Here is a 13,057-nt window from a genome sequence, read left to right on the forward strand (position 1 = left end):
CTTCTCTGAAAGAGTGTTCAGGCACTGGAATGGGCTGCCCAGGGAAGTGGTGGAGTCACCGGCCCTAGAGATGTTGAAGGAACATTTGGATTTTGTGTTGAGGGACATGGTTTAGTGAGAACTATTAGTGATAGTTGGATGTTCTTGTGGGTCTTTTCCAACCTTGGTGTTTCTGTGATTTTGTGATTCTGTGATTCTGCATATGTTTCTGTTCACATGGCAGAAGGAGTCAGAAGAAGTTTTGGACATTTTTTGCTATCTCTTACTAATGAAAAGATCAGAATCAGTAGTCTGGATTCTGAAAAGCACTGAAATATACAGCTCACTCAGAACGCAGAGCTGTGCAGACCATAGTGATAAAAGGTAGAAACATGCATGATTTCTTTCTGTAATACAAGTTTGAAACAAAGCCTTGTAGCTTGAAAGATCTCCGAGATCAGTTGACTTAAGATGAGTATCAGTGGGCCTGAAGAACCTACCTTATTACCAGAAAAACATAGCAAAATAGCAGTTTTCCCCTCCCAATTAATATTTACTTCTCATTTACTTTTCTGAAGCTTAAAAAAAAAAAAGTTGTTACATCCCCACACGTGCCATTTTCCCCCACTCTGAATTGACTCTGCTAAGTTTATTTGCTGTCAAGTATTTTATGTACATTATTTTGCTAACATTTGCATCCTGTTAAGTTGGTCTGTTAGTTTTTGGGTAAACTGCAGATCTGGCTGTGATTTAACCAGTAAGTAGTGTGAAATAGTATTCTCCATCTTGGCCTAGATTAAATATCAAGGGCTTTGATCAAATGTTAAAAAATCTATTGCTTCCTAATGAACATAACGTTTTATAATGTGCTTGTTTCATACTATATGGGGAAATAAAATTTTACTCATTGTTACTGGGAAGGATACATCCCTCTGCAGCATCAATCAGGCATCAAAGATAAGAGGCTTTAAGAGCTTAATTAGAAATGTTTTTAGGTTTAAAGTTATGCAAAGAAGATTAACACTACTGGGCTTGAAAGCTACATGTGATCTCTGATGACAATTCGTGCTTTGAGGCAAATGCATGTTTTCTAATTAAAACCTGCAGTATCAAAATGAAGAGACGTGTATCCATTTGTATTCTCCAGTCACAATCACAATTAAAATACTGACACTAATTTCAGACTCTGCTCTCAGAGGTATTGAGGAAAACAAGTGAAATTTATACAATTTATCTGCAGAAATCTCCCACAGATCTAAAACTGTCAGTTACAGTAATCACCGTTATCATCATATAGAATCATTTCATACATAAATAATCACTAGAAGAAAGTAACATCAAAAGTTTTTGAAATAATTGATAAAAAATTCTGGTGTGTCCTATGCTTCTAGTGAGGGTGGGTAATTGTGAAAATTTGACTTGTGGAAAAGGAAGAAGAAAAGTAAGAAATGTAGGAAAGAATGAATGGAAAAAAAGAAAAGGGAAAAAAAATAAGAAAAGTAAAGAAAAAAGAAAATAGAAAAAAAAAAAGAAAATACGTAATAAACTTACGTTATAGCATACATTATACGAAGTTATACGATGTGACAGATGATTGTATCTATAAGTTTAAAATAAAAAAAACAAAAAAACACAACAAAAACCTTGAATTATTTTTTTCTTAGTTCTTTCATGATTTAAGTTTTGAAAGAGGCTTAATTAGGAACCGAGGAAGCTACTAGCATAGGCATCTTTTGATTGAAAAAAATTTTCTGTGGAAAACAAGATACAGTTTATACTGGGCTGAACAGCCACAGGTGTATGATACCAGCCAGTGCACGTGTCTGAGAGCTCTGCAACTCATTTTTCACTTCTTAAGCTTTGTTTGTCTTTATTATGAAAATGCTGCAGTTACTGACTTCCTCAAAGATTGGGTTCAGTAATCTCAGTTACTATGCAAATATTTGTCATGAATGTTTTCTAGGTGTTTTCTAGCTGATTGTTTTTAGTTGGTGTAATTTTTCACTTCTTGCATTCTTGGCTTGGTTTCAAGTAGGCTGTGAAGATTTGTATCATCATGTGGCATGTGCACAGCTACTTTCATAACTTTAAAACTTGATAGCTGACTTTAACACAGTTGTCATTAGATACTATTTTCAAAAACGATTTCCATAGACCTCTGGATATAAGTGTGCATGCTTTTTCTTGCTTACTGTTGTTTTTCTTTGTGTTTCAATTAATCCGTATAATAGTAGATTCCTGATAAATCTCTGATCTCTGTTTTTTAAAAATTTTTAGTAATTGGATCACCTGGATATGCCATACATTTTAAAAATAATCCTTTTGCGCTGCAGTGTATTTCTTTTCATTACCAAGTTTTTATCTGGTTACCTTTGTAGAGATCTTAACTGGCACCCCTGCTGTTCTTTTTTTTCTTTCTTTCTTTTGTCAATAGGAAAAAAGTCTGTGATATCAGATTTCCTTTTTGTGTGTGTGTGGCTGCTGTGTGCATCAAAGTAAAATTACTCATGATACTTGAAAGAAGATAGAAAAATACAGAAAAAGATATATTTTGGCATTTTTTCTTAGTAAAACAGGATACATTTGGCTTTCTCTGTATAAATTATTGCCATAAGTGGGAAAATTGCTGAAGAAAGAAGTTGATAATCTACTAGTATTCTAGGGAGGATTGTAGTGTTCTCTGTTCATAATGCATCTTTCACAATACTGTGTTTTAAATTACTTAAAATTATTCACTAAAGAACTGATTTGGTAATTGGTGAGCAATGCTTTCTTGAAATTAATTCTTTGTGTTGCTTAACGTGCATAATTGCTGCGTATAATGCTAGAGACTTATTTTGCTTTCTTCATATATTTTTTACATCTGCAGGGACAGGGGCATCGTGCATATACCCGTTACTTGGATCAACATTGAATGGCTGGTATTTTCTTGCAACAGAAGTGGATGACATGTGCTTCAATTATGCCAAGAAGAATGTGGAACAGAATAACTTGTCTGATCTTATAAAAGGTATGATGTAATAGGCTATTTAGTGGCATACGAATGTTGTGGCCTATTTTTTTTTGCCACATTCAAGTGGCGTGTCAGAACCAGTATTCCTGCCAATATATACGCTGCCGTTTTTACTGACGGAGTGTTTGCTAAGGTCCATGCTTAAAACAAAAAGTCACAGGTTGTTCAGAATGGCAAGTATGGAAAAAGAGCTATTCATCTTTACAAAAATCTGTAAATTAAACTAAATCCTAGGGAGCTTTTCTCTCTCCATGTTTCCTTCTGTTACTGAAGCATTTCTTTGAGTCTATGCTGTTTCTGCTACTAGGAGATGTGGAGTATTCCCCTCAAGTAATTTATGTGACACTAATACATATACTTTGTACAGAGTCAATCCTTACTCTTCATTTCTGAATTAAATCTTAACAGTGTGGTAGTAGCAGAGTGTTAGACTCTATCTGTGGAAGAGCTTGGAAAAATATCAGTGAAGGTTTTATACACTATAAAGCTGGTCCATTATCATCTCTGAAATAAAAATTCTGGTTCTGCTAGATTTTGGGAGTATCCTTTTTACCTAAATATTTTCCTCTTGGCCTGTCCCTGTCAGTCTTGAAGACCCAGATCTTGATGTGGGGAACAATGATGGTATTTAACCACTGCCATCGTAGGATTCTTAGTGGTGTGGTGGTGTTACACTTCACAGTTCTTAATTCTTGGATCTGAAGTGTTTAGCTGGAGCTGATTATCCTGCTGTAACCAGTAACTAATTTAGCAACACGCGTTTTGGAGTCAGGTTGAAAATGGTTTGACATCTGTTTCTTTTTTCCTCCAAATGAATTTTGTCATGTTTCAAAAGACTGTCTTGAGATTTTTGCTGGGTAGCTTTATCTGGAGATTATTTTGCAATATAATCTTTATTCTTCAAACTTCAATGAAAAGGCTAATTAAAAAAGATAGTCAAAACATTAAAAAGAAAAAAAAAAAAAGGATTTTTTTGGTCTGAAAGTGAAATACTGTTGTCAGTAACTTTCTTCCAAAAGAATTTTTTCTGTATATATAAACCTGAAGATTGATTGTAAGTAGTAGAAAAAAATTACATGATGTTCCGAGTTGCACATACATTTTGTTGGAATAGGATGATTGCCAAAATTTGTTTTTCTTGCACTTTTTTTTTTAAATCAATACCTCATATGTAACGGTAGGGCAAGCTCCTTTCCTTTCATAAATTTGAAGTATGAAAGCTTTTACATTTGTAGTTGCAGCAGAGAACTTATTGCAATTCACGCAGTTAATTGTTTATTTAAAGACTCATGTTTTCCATGACTACTGTGTATATACTCATAAGCTGTTTCTATGCTACTCCTTAACCTCAAGTCTTTATTTGCATGCTGATGTTATACTTTTTTTAGTAGAGTATGTTGCTAAGAAAGTGCAGTTTTTATACAGTATATTGCTTCAAGAAATGCAGTAAGAAAAATGACACATCTGATAAAATATAGCACTCCTTACTGACTAAATCCTTTTCTATTAGTGGTTAAGGTTCCACAGAAGACTCTTCTAATGGATGCGCTGAAAGAAGAATCTGAGATAATTTACGATTTCTGCATGTGCAACCCTCCTTTTTTTGCCAACCAATTGGAAGCGAAGGTAAGTTAGCAAACTAAAAGTTGCATGTATTTATTCCTGTGTTCAGGGAGTGGAAGGATATCCTCTTCTCTGTCAGTTTAAACCCCTTCTCTTTGGGAAAGTTCAATGGAAAATCCCAAATTGTGACAAAATAGCATTGAAGTATTTTCTTTCTGTGCCTCTCTGCCCGAAAACAAATATTGAAGAACTTGAAACTGCTATCCTATCTGAAGTGGATTTTTTTCACAAGATTCTGTTGTCTTTGAGAATTGGTTTAGAAAGTAGACTGCTACTAAATCTGAAATTCAGTGCCCACTACGTAGGCTTATTTGTAACGTACTTTTGTCTGTTACCCATGGTGGCAATGTGGGGGAGGATAGAGGCAGTGACTTTTGCTCCTGACTGAAAATTGAGTTAGGATATAGTTTGAAAGTAATCCTTGTAAAAAATGTTTAACAATTTTAATTAATCTCAAATAATCTTTCTTATCCAGGGAGTAAATTCTCGAAACCCACGGCGCCCTCCTCCAAGTTCTGTAAATACAGGAGGGATCACTGAAATCATGGCTGAGGGGGGAGAGCTAGAGTTTGTCAAGAGAATTATTCATGATAGCTTACAACTAAAAAAGAGGTTACGGTAAGTGCTTTCTTCTGGTTAAATGTTGACCTTCTTCTTTGTCTGAATTAGTGCGAAAGTGATATTTTAGTAAAGAATGTAGCTGTGGTCCAGTGTTTAGTTCACTTACTTAGTCTCAGTTTATATCAAATTAATTGTTCCTGAGCATTAAACGATTACAAGTCATTAGGGGAGATGTTTAAAGGCAGAAAACAAAAAAGCCCATACCAGTGGCACTTGTAGCTTGCAGCTGAATTAGCGTATGTACCTGCTGAAGGTGGTCAGCGTTTATTGTTAGGTTCTTCTGGGATAGGAGGATGTATGTCAACTCCTAGTAATCTGTTCATTACCTGAAAGCTTTTCTCTTTTCCTGGTTGAATTTTGATATCTTACAGATTTGTCTACTAAAGGACACTGTTGCACTGAATGCTATCTGATGTGAATATAAGCTGAAATAATAATTGTAGTGAGATCTTCTTCTGAACAAGAAAAAATAGCACGTCTTCTGTTTTTCAGACAACCCTTTCCACCAAGTAATGTTCAGTATGTTATTCCTGTAACTCTGCTGGAAGCTTCCTTCAGATTTTTTTAATATACTTCTAAAATACAGCTGCCACAATCTTTGCGTTATTACCACAACTTCATCAGTGCTCTGAGCAAAGGAAATTCAGCCTTCTGTCTGTATATTCAAGATGTGCTTTATTGAGACTCTTGTGGAGCACTGCCTTACGTTCTCATCCATCTGATTCATCTGATGTCGAATCTGTTATTTAGAATGTATGTTTTCCAGTGATGGATCTAGGGGGAAAAAAAAAAAGAATAATACAAAGAATATGTTCACTTTTTGGAAAGCTAGGACAAAGTGAAACAGGACTCTATTAGAAGTGCTTGTATCTTGTAGTTCTTTCAAGGAAAAAAAAAAAGGAGGTTTCAGTTTTGTAAACCTGGGAGAACTTGATACAAAAATAACAGCTTGCTTAAAATACTCTTTCGTGTTTTGTTAGAAACAAGGTTCAGCAACAGTACCAAAGGGCATGAGTAGTGAATTGTTAATAGAGAGGGCTGAGACTCCTTTTGGCCAGGAGGCTTCATTGACTTATTCTACCTCCTCTTCCCTTCTTCTTCAACTAGAAGTTGAAGGTTTGATATTTAGTAATTTTGTGGAAGAAGCGTGTTTTAGTTTTGCCAGGAATACTGGGATTTCATGTAAGTATTACTCTGTGAAATTCTTTATATTGTGCTGTGTGGAAAATCAGCTTAACTGCAATAGTAAGGGAGAGTTATTTAAGAGAGGGTAACAAGACTTGAGAAGCAAGTTAAATGAAGAACAGGAGTGTATTGCGTGGAGATATTGAAGATGAGAAGCTAAGTGAAAGGATTAGCTCCAGCTAAACAAATTTCTTTTTTTGGAGCTGGGAGAGTGTTTTATTTCTCATATGGTAATAGGAACCTGGATAATCAGTTATGAATGAGCAGAATTGGTCAGTAGGTCAGCCTCTTAAGCACATATGCTTGTCAGTAACCAAGTATTTCTTCTTATGTTGATTGTGCTCCAAGGAAAGTTACGGATTATTGTAAGGAGTGATATCTTACATGTAATTAAGGTCACTTTTTGAGTCGTGATTCCTGCCTGTTCAGATGCTGTTTCAATATTAACATCATCATCATATTTTCTGAGAACACATTCTCCTTTCTAGTCTGTCTTCGCTCCTTTCGTGTTTCATATTGTACTTTGTTGTAGTACTCTATTTAAGACTAATTTTGCTCTTTTTGTTTTGTTTTTGAATTTGACATTGTTCACGCAGATTTCTGATCCAGATAGTCCTTTTTGTTAGTTTCCCTTTTCCCTTGATCTGTATTTATAAAAACTCTTTGTTGTGTACTGTCTGCAGGTGGTACAGTTGTATGCTGGGGAAGAAATGCAGTTTAGCACCATTGAAAGAAGAACTTAAAATCCAGGGGGTAAGTTTTATATACAGTCCTTACATATCCTGTGTATGTTGAATTCAGTATAAACTTCTACACACTTTCTTCCTTGTGCTGTACTGTTAGCACCTCATTAAAATGAGAGAAATCCTTGTGAGCCTTGTACAGAAGAATTGAGGTTTCCTTTTGTATTCTTGAGACTATCAACTCCATTTTGATTAGTTTTATAATCACTATTATAGTAGATCTGGGGTTATATTTGTTTTAACCAAGCGCATGCGATGTGAAGGTTCAGATTAGAATATGATATTCATGTTCCAAAAAATTTAATTTATTATTGGAATTTTGATAGATACAGGAATTCAAAGGTAGGAAAAAAATCTAGAATAGAGATTTTCCTCTGTCTGTCTGTCTCCATCTCGTCTCCATTTCCCTCCCTCTCCCTCTCTCTCTCGTACATGTGTGCTCTGTTTTAGGCAGTACTCAAAAGTTACATTTTTCTATTTGTTTGATTTTTGCTGTATGGAGCTGGAGCTTATGCTCTGGAGTTGATAATAGTTCAGAGTGAACTGGGATGGTTGGTAATTGTCCTGGACTGTATACAGCACATCCTTAATACCATACATAAATACTGTACAACATGACATCCATGTATGGAAAGACTATATAATGCTAACATTGGGTCTGAATTTTATGTTTAAGGGCAAGTTTTTTTGTTGTTGTTGTTGTTGTTGTTGTTGTTGTTGTTTTTTAAACAAAGATACAGACATGCTCAGAAAAATTGTCCCTGCTTACCTGCTTACTTTCCCAGTGATACATTGCTTTTGTTCTGTGTCCCTTTTATTCAACATTCAAATGTGGAACAGGAGCAGGTTCCAAACAGGGAAAAAGAATGTGCTTTTTGCAGAGACAGAATGCACGTAAAGGTTAGTGTTGTATGTCTCTGAACTTGAACTTGGAGTCTTCAAAGTGCACAGATGTGGTAGGTAGAGATGGGAAATTTCAGTCGCCGTTACCAGCCTTGGCACCAAACAGCTTCATGTGTCACTAACAACTATGAGCTGTGGCAGAAGGAATTTCCATTCCTATCTCAAGGAAATAACTATGCTAACTCTTGTTGCTTAAGAATGTATGGAGTACAACAGTGTTATTTATTAATACAAAACAAAATTTTATATTGCTACTTCACATAGGTTCCTAAAGTTACTCACACAGAATTCTGTCAAGGACGTACTATGAGATGGGCACTGGCATGGAGTTTCTATGACGATGTGCAAGTACCTGTAAGTACCTTAGTTTTGTCTTGCTTTTCTATGTCTGTCTCTTATTTGAGGAAGAGCCTAATGAGCTGTAAGTACAACAGCTGTGAAAGGAACTGCACTCTGTCAGAAAGGAATATTGATGGAGTGAGCTGTGTGGACAGTGGGTTTTGTTAATTGGCCCCAGTCTGTTAGCAGTTGTTACATGTGATCCATTATGACCTGTGGATTGGGAAGGGAAAAGAAACCTGCAGGGATTTCCTGTGGGTTTCAGTGAAAGTATGGGTCACTTGTAACTCAGAAAGCATATGTAGGATATTACAAATTTGGGCTAGATTTAAACTTAAAATTTTCTCCTGAGAACTTGATTTTAATTTTCATGTGGATTCTTGTTACCAAATAAATATGAATATGTTTTAGCCGCTTTAGACCTGAATATGTCAGAGAATCATAGAATGGCTTGGGTTGGAAGAGACCCCAAGGATCATCAAGTTCCAACCTGCCACAGGCAAAGATGCCAACTGCTAGATCAGATTTCCCAGGGCTCCATCCAACCTGGCCTTAAGCAGGATGGGGCGTCCACAACTTCTCTGGGCAGCCTGTTCCAGCACCTCACCATTCTCAGTAAAAAATTTCCCCCGATATCAAGTCTAAATCTCCTCTCCTTTAGTTTAAAACCATTCATTCCCTCTTGTCTTGTCAGTGTCTACTCCTGTAAAAAGTTGATTTTGCTCATGTTTATAAGCTCCCTTTAAATATTGGAAGGCTGCAATGAGGTCTTCCTACAGCTTTTTCTTTTCCAGCTGAACAAGCTTAGTTCGTTCAGCCTATCTTCATAGGGGAGGTGCTCCAGCCCTTGGATCATCTCTGTGGCCCTCCTTTGGACCCTTTCCCGGAAGCTCCACATCTTTCCTGTGTTGCAGGCCCCAGATTTAGATGCAGTACTCCAGTGGTGGCCTTATAAGGGCAGAGTACAGTGGGACAGTCACCTCCCTTGCCCTGCTGCCCCCCCCTCTTCTGATGGTACTGAAGATACCGTTGTCTTTACCGGCTGCTGGCTCATGTTAAGTTTTTCATCAGTCATGACCCTTAAGTCCTTCTAGTACGACTACTCTCAAGGAGTTCTTCTTCCAGCTTGTATACATATCTGAGATTACCTCAACCCAAATGCAATATCTTGCACTTTGCTTTCTTTAACCTTATTAGGTCACAAGAGCCCACATTTTGAGTTTATTAAGGTCCCTCTGGATGGCATTCCTTCCGTCTGCTGTATCAACTGCATCTCTCAACTTGGTGTCATCGATAAACTTACTGAGGGTGCACTCAACCCCTATCATCTGTGTCATCGATAAAGGCATATAAAGGCATTAAAAGAGTACCGGACCCAAGATGGACCGCTGGGGGATGCTGCTCATTACTGGCCTCCATCTGATTATAGATTCATTGACCACAACCCTCTGATTGGAACTTCCAACTAATTCCTTATCCATTGAATAGTCCACCCTTCAGTCTGTCTCTCTCCAATTTGGAGATAAGGACGTGGTGGGGGATCATGTCAAAGGCCTTGCGGAAGTCCAGGTAGATGACATCAGTTGCCTTCTCTTTGTCCAACAATGCTGTCACTCCATCTTAGTAGGCCACCAGATTGGTCAGACATGACTTTCCCTTGATGAAGCCTTACTGGCTGTCTTGGATCACCTGCTCATCCTTCATATGCCTTAATGTGTCTTCCAGAAAAAAGTGTTCCATGATCTACCCAGGCATAGAGGTGAGGCACTGTATGAGGCCTATAGTTCCCCAGGTCTTCCTTTCTCCCTTTCTTAAAAATGGAGGTGATGCTTTCCTTTTTTCAGTCCCCAGGGAGTCCAGTGACTTTTCAGATATCATGGAGAGCGGCTCAGCAACCGTATCAGACAGTTCTCTTAGGACCCTGGGATGCATGCCATCTGGTCCCATTCAGTTTTGTGAATTGGTCTTGGACTTGCTCTGTCCTTATAGTGGGGGAGAGTTTGCTCCCCCAGTTCCTACCTGGAGGTTCAGGTATGTGAGAATCCTGGATGCCAGTGAAGACTGAGTTAAATAACTCATTGAGTACCTCAGCCTTCCCCATTTCTGTTGTAGTCAGTTCTCCTTTCTCATTTAGCAGAGGAGGTGCACTCTCTTTGGCCTGTCTCTTTTGACCATTGTACCTGTGAATCCTGTCTTGATTTGAATGTCCCTCGCCAAATTCAGTTCCAGCTGTGCCTTGGCTTTCCTAATCCCATCTCTGCAAGTCCAGACAGTGTCCCTGTATTCTTCCCAGGTGACACATTGTTGCTTCCACTACCTGTACTTATCCTTTTCTTTCAGTTTGACCAGTAGATTCTTATCAAGCCACGTTGATCCTGTGTTCTCTGCCTGCTTATTCTGAGGGATGGAGAGCTCTTGCACTCTCAGAAAGGCATCTTTCAAGAGTAGCCAGCTTTGTTGCACTCCTTTGTCCCTAAGGACTTCTTCCCAGGAGACCTCATCCAACAATTCCTTAAACAGTCAGAAGTTCGCTCTCCTGAAGTTTAAGGTCCTGACTCCATTCTTTGCCACGCCTGTGTTCCTTGAGATCGTGAACTCAACCAGGGCATGGTTTAAAAAAGTCTAAACATGATCATAAATACAGCTTGTTCACCTTAGGGTGAGACTTGCTTTTTTAATCCATATGTGCATGTACTGTAAGATAAGTTCAGGCAATAACCAAGCTTAGAGGATTTTACGAGTAAATTTTCAATGAACTTGAATCACTGTATGGATATTAGCACCTGATCTGTATTCTCAAGAGCAGCCAAATGTTGTCAGCTCACAGAGAGCTAACAGTTTGAAAGAACTGGTTAAGGTTTTTGGCTGACATAAGAAAATAAAGTCCCTCTGTTTATCAGACTAATATAAAGTACACGTGAGATCTTTCTATCTGATAACTCTTTGGAGTAAACTGAAACACAGGATATGTTAGCAACTATTTAGTGGTTTAGATACATTGTTAATCCATAGGTATTGTGAGTACAAAAGTCATTTCACTAATACTGCATAGCATTGTATTTTTCTGGTGTTATGCTGCTTTTGTTTCTTCTTTTAGTCACCTTCCTCTAAGAGAAGAAAACTAGAAAAACCTCGAAAACCAATTATATTTACAGTCTTGGCTTCTACAGTCAAAGAATTATCCATCAAAGCTGCAGCGATGGGCTGGGATGCTGTTGAAGGCATTGCTGTTGTTAGAGCCTGGATAGAGAAGATTCTTGCTGATTTAAAGGTAAAATATTAAGTGTTAGATGTTACAATATCCTACTTTAAAGTATGTGAATAAATAATTTGAAGTTCTTCTGTCTTCTTCAATAGGTTCAGCATAAGCGTGTTCCTTGTGGGAAAGATGAACTTAGCCTGTTTGTGACTGCCATTGAAAACTCCTGGGTTCATCTGAGGAGAAAGAAACGAGAGAGAGTAAGGCAATTACGAGAACTTCCTCGAGCTTCTAATGATGTTCTGCAAGCAATGGAAGAGGGAAAAAACAGTCAGAACAGCGTGAGCAACAGTTTGGACTGTGAAAAACCCAAGACTGAAGACTCTGAAACTGAGCTTGTGGCACCTGATCAAGGCGTCCATTTGACTGCAGACGATGAGCTAAGGGAAGAATCGGCTACCAAAGAACTTAGTGAGCGTATGGAGGAGGAGGAGACGGAAGCAAAGCAGGCAGAAACATCATTTAACGAAGGTTCCAGTAGTGCAAAGCAGGGACCTCAGCCTTCAGAGGAAGCTAGTGATCTAACAGCTGAAAAAGGACAAAGTCCCAAGGAAACCAGTAGATGTTTCCTCTTTAAATGTTTAATGAACGTGAAGAAAGAAGGAAATGATGTATTAGTAGAAATGCACTGGGTTGAAGGACAGAACAGAGACTTAATGAACCAGCTGTGCACATACCTACGGAACCAAGTTCTTCGGTTGGTTGCTAGTTAGCCCTTTATCTCACTTTGGTAAAAATGAGTCTTCAAGTTTTATAAACTATTTTTTGATGGTTTAAATGGTTAGCAAAATAAGATTTCCCCTTAAACATTAGTAAAATGAAAGTTAAAGCTCTTTTTTTAATGTTAAATAGCTTTTTTTTAAGGCTGCAAGGAGTACATGAAGTATGACTTCATGTGCAATGAAGGACAGAGAAGTAATATATCTTGTTTTTCAGTTATAAAACTACACGTTGCAGTGAAACACATCTATGCTGTGACCATTTCAAATAATGACAGTGTTCGTTTTGTTTTTCTTTCTTATCTAGTGTAATAGGTTTATATATTGTTACTATGTAGACTAGTACTTTACTGAAATATTTTCTTCAGTATTTTTCATACAAATGCAGGAAATTGGTCTGTCTTGGGAGTTGCCTTCTGCAGCGCTAAGTCCTCAGCCAGCGGTTTAAGTACGCCTCTCGTCCCTTTGATGAGATTAGCCTTTGACCTACAGCGTAGCAGTATGGATACATCCTTTAAGCGTTGACTGATTAAAGAAAGAAACATTTTAGAAACACGGCGTGTTTCTCTACTGTTCTTCGGTGTACACCTCGTGGAGCCGACCCGGCCGCTGGGGGCTCCTGGGCTGGGAGCCGCGGGGCGGGGCTGCCGTTTGAATGGCGCGGCGGGAAGAT

General features: G+C 37.9%; 1 protein-coding gene across 1 annotated transcript in view; it reads left to right on the plus strand.

Moving 5' to 3' along the window:
* The window catches only part of LOC100544219 (RNA N6-adenosine-methyltransferase METTL16), a 15,167-nt gene extending 2,228 nt beyond the window's left edge, over positions 1–12,939 (plus strand). Inside the window, exons 2-8 of the mRNA XM_019611826.2 lie at positions 2,721–2,989; positions 4,503–4,618; positions 5,091–5,233; positions 7,105–7,174; positions 8,332–8,421; positions 11,504–11,677; positions 11,764–12,939. Of these exons, the coding sequence (XP_019467371.1) occupies positions 2,721–2,989; positions 4,503–4,618; positions 5,091–5,233; positions 7,105–7,174; positions 8,332–8,421; positions 11,504–11,677; positions 11,764–12,378 (1,477 nt within the window). The 3' untranslated portion in view covers positions 12,379–12,939. The remainder of the gene's footprint in view (positions 1–2,720; positions 2,990–4,502; positions 4,619–5,090; positions 5,234–7,104; positions 7,175–8,331; positions 8,422–11,503; positions 11,678–11,763) is intronic.
* Positions 12,940–13,057: the final 118 nt, after the last annotated feature.

The sequence above is a fragment of the Meleagris gallopavo genome, chromosome 1 (genome assembly GCF_000146605.3).
Source record: "Meleagris gallopavo isolate NT-WF06-2002-E0010 breed Aviagen turkey brand Nicholas breeding stock chromosome 1, Turkey_5.1, whole genome shotgun sequence".
NCBI classification, from domain to species: domain Eukaryota; kingdom Metazoa; phylum Chordata; class Aves; order Galliformes; family Phasianidae; genus Meleagris; species Meleagris gallopavo.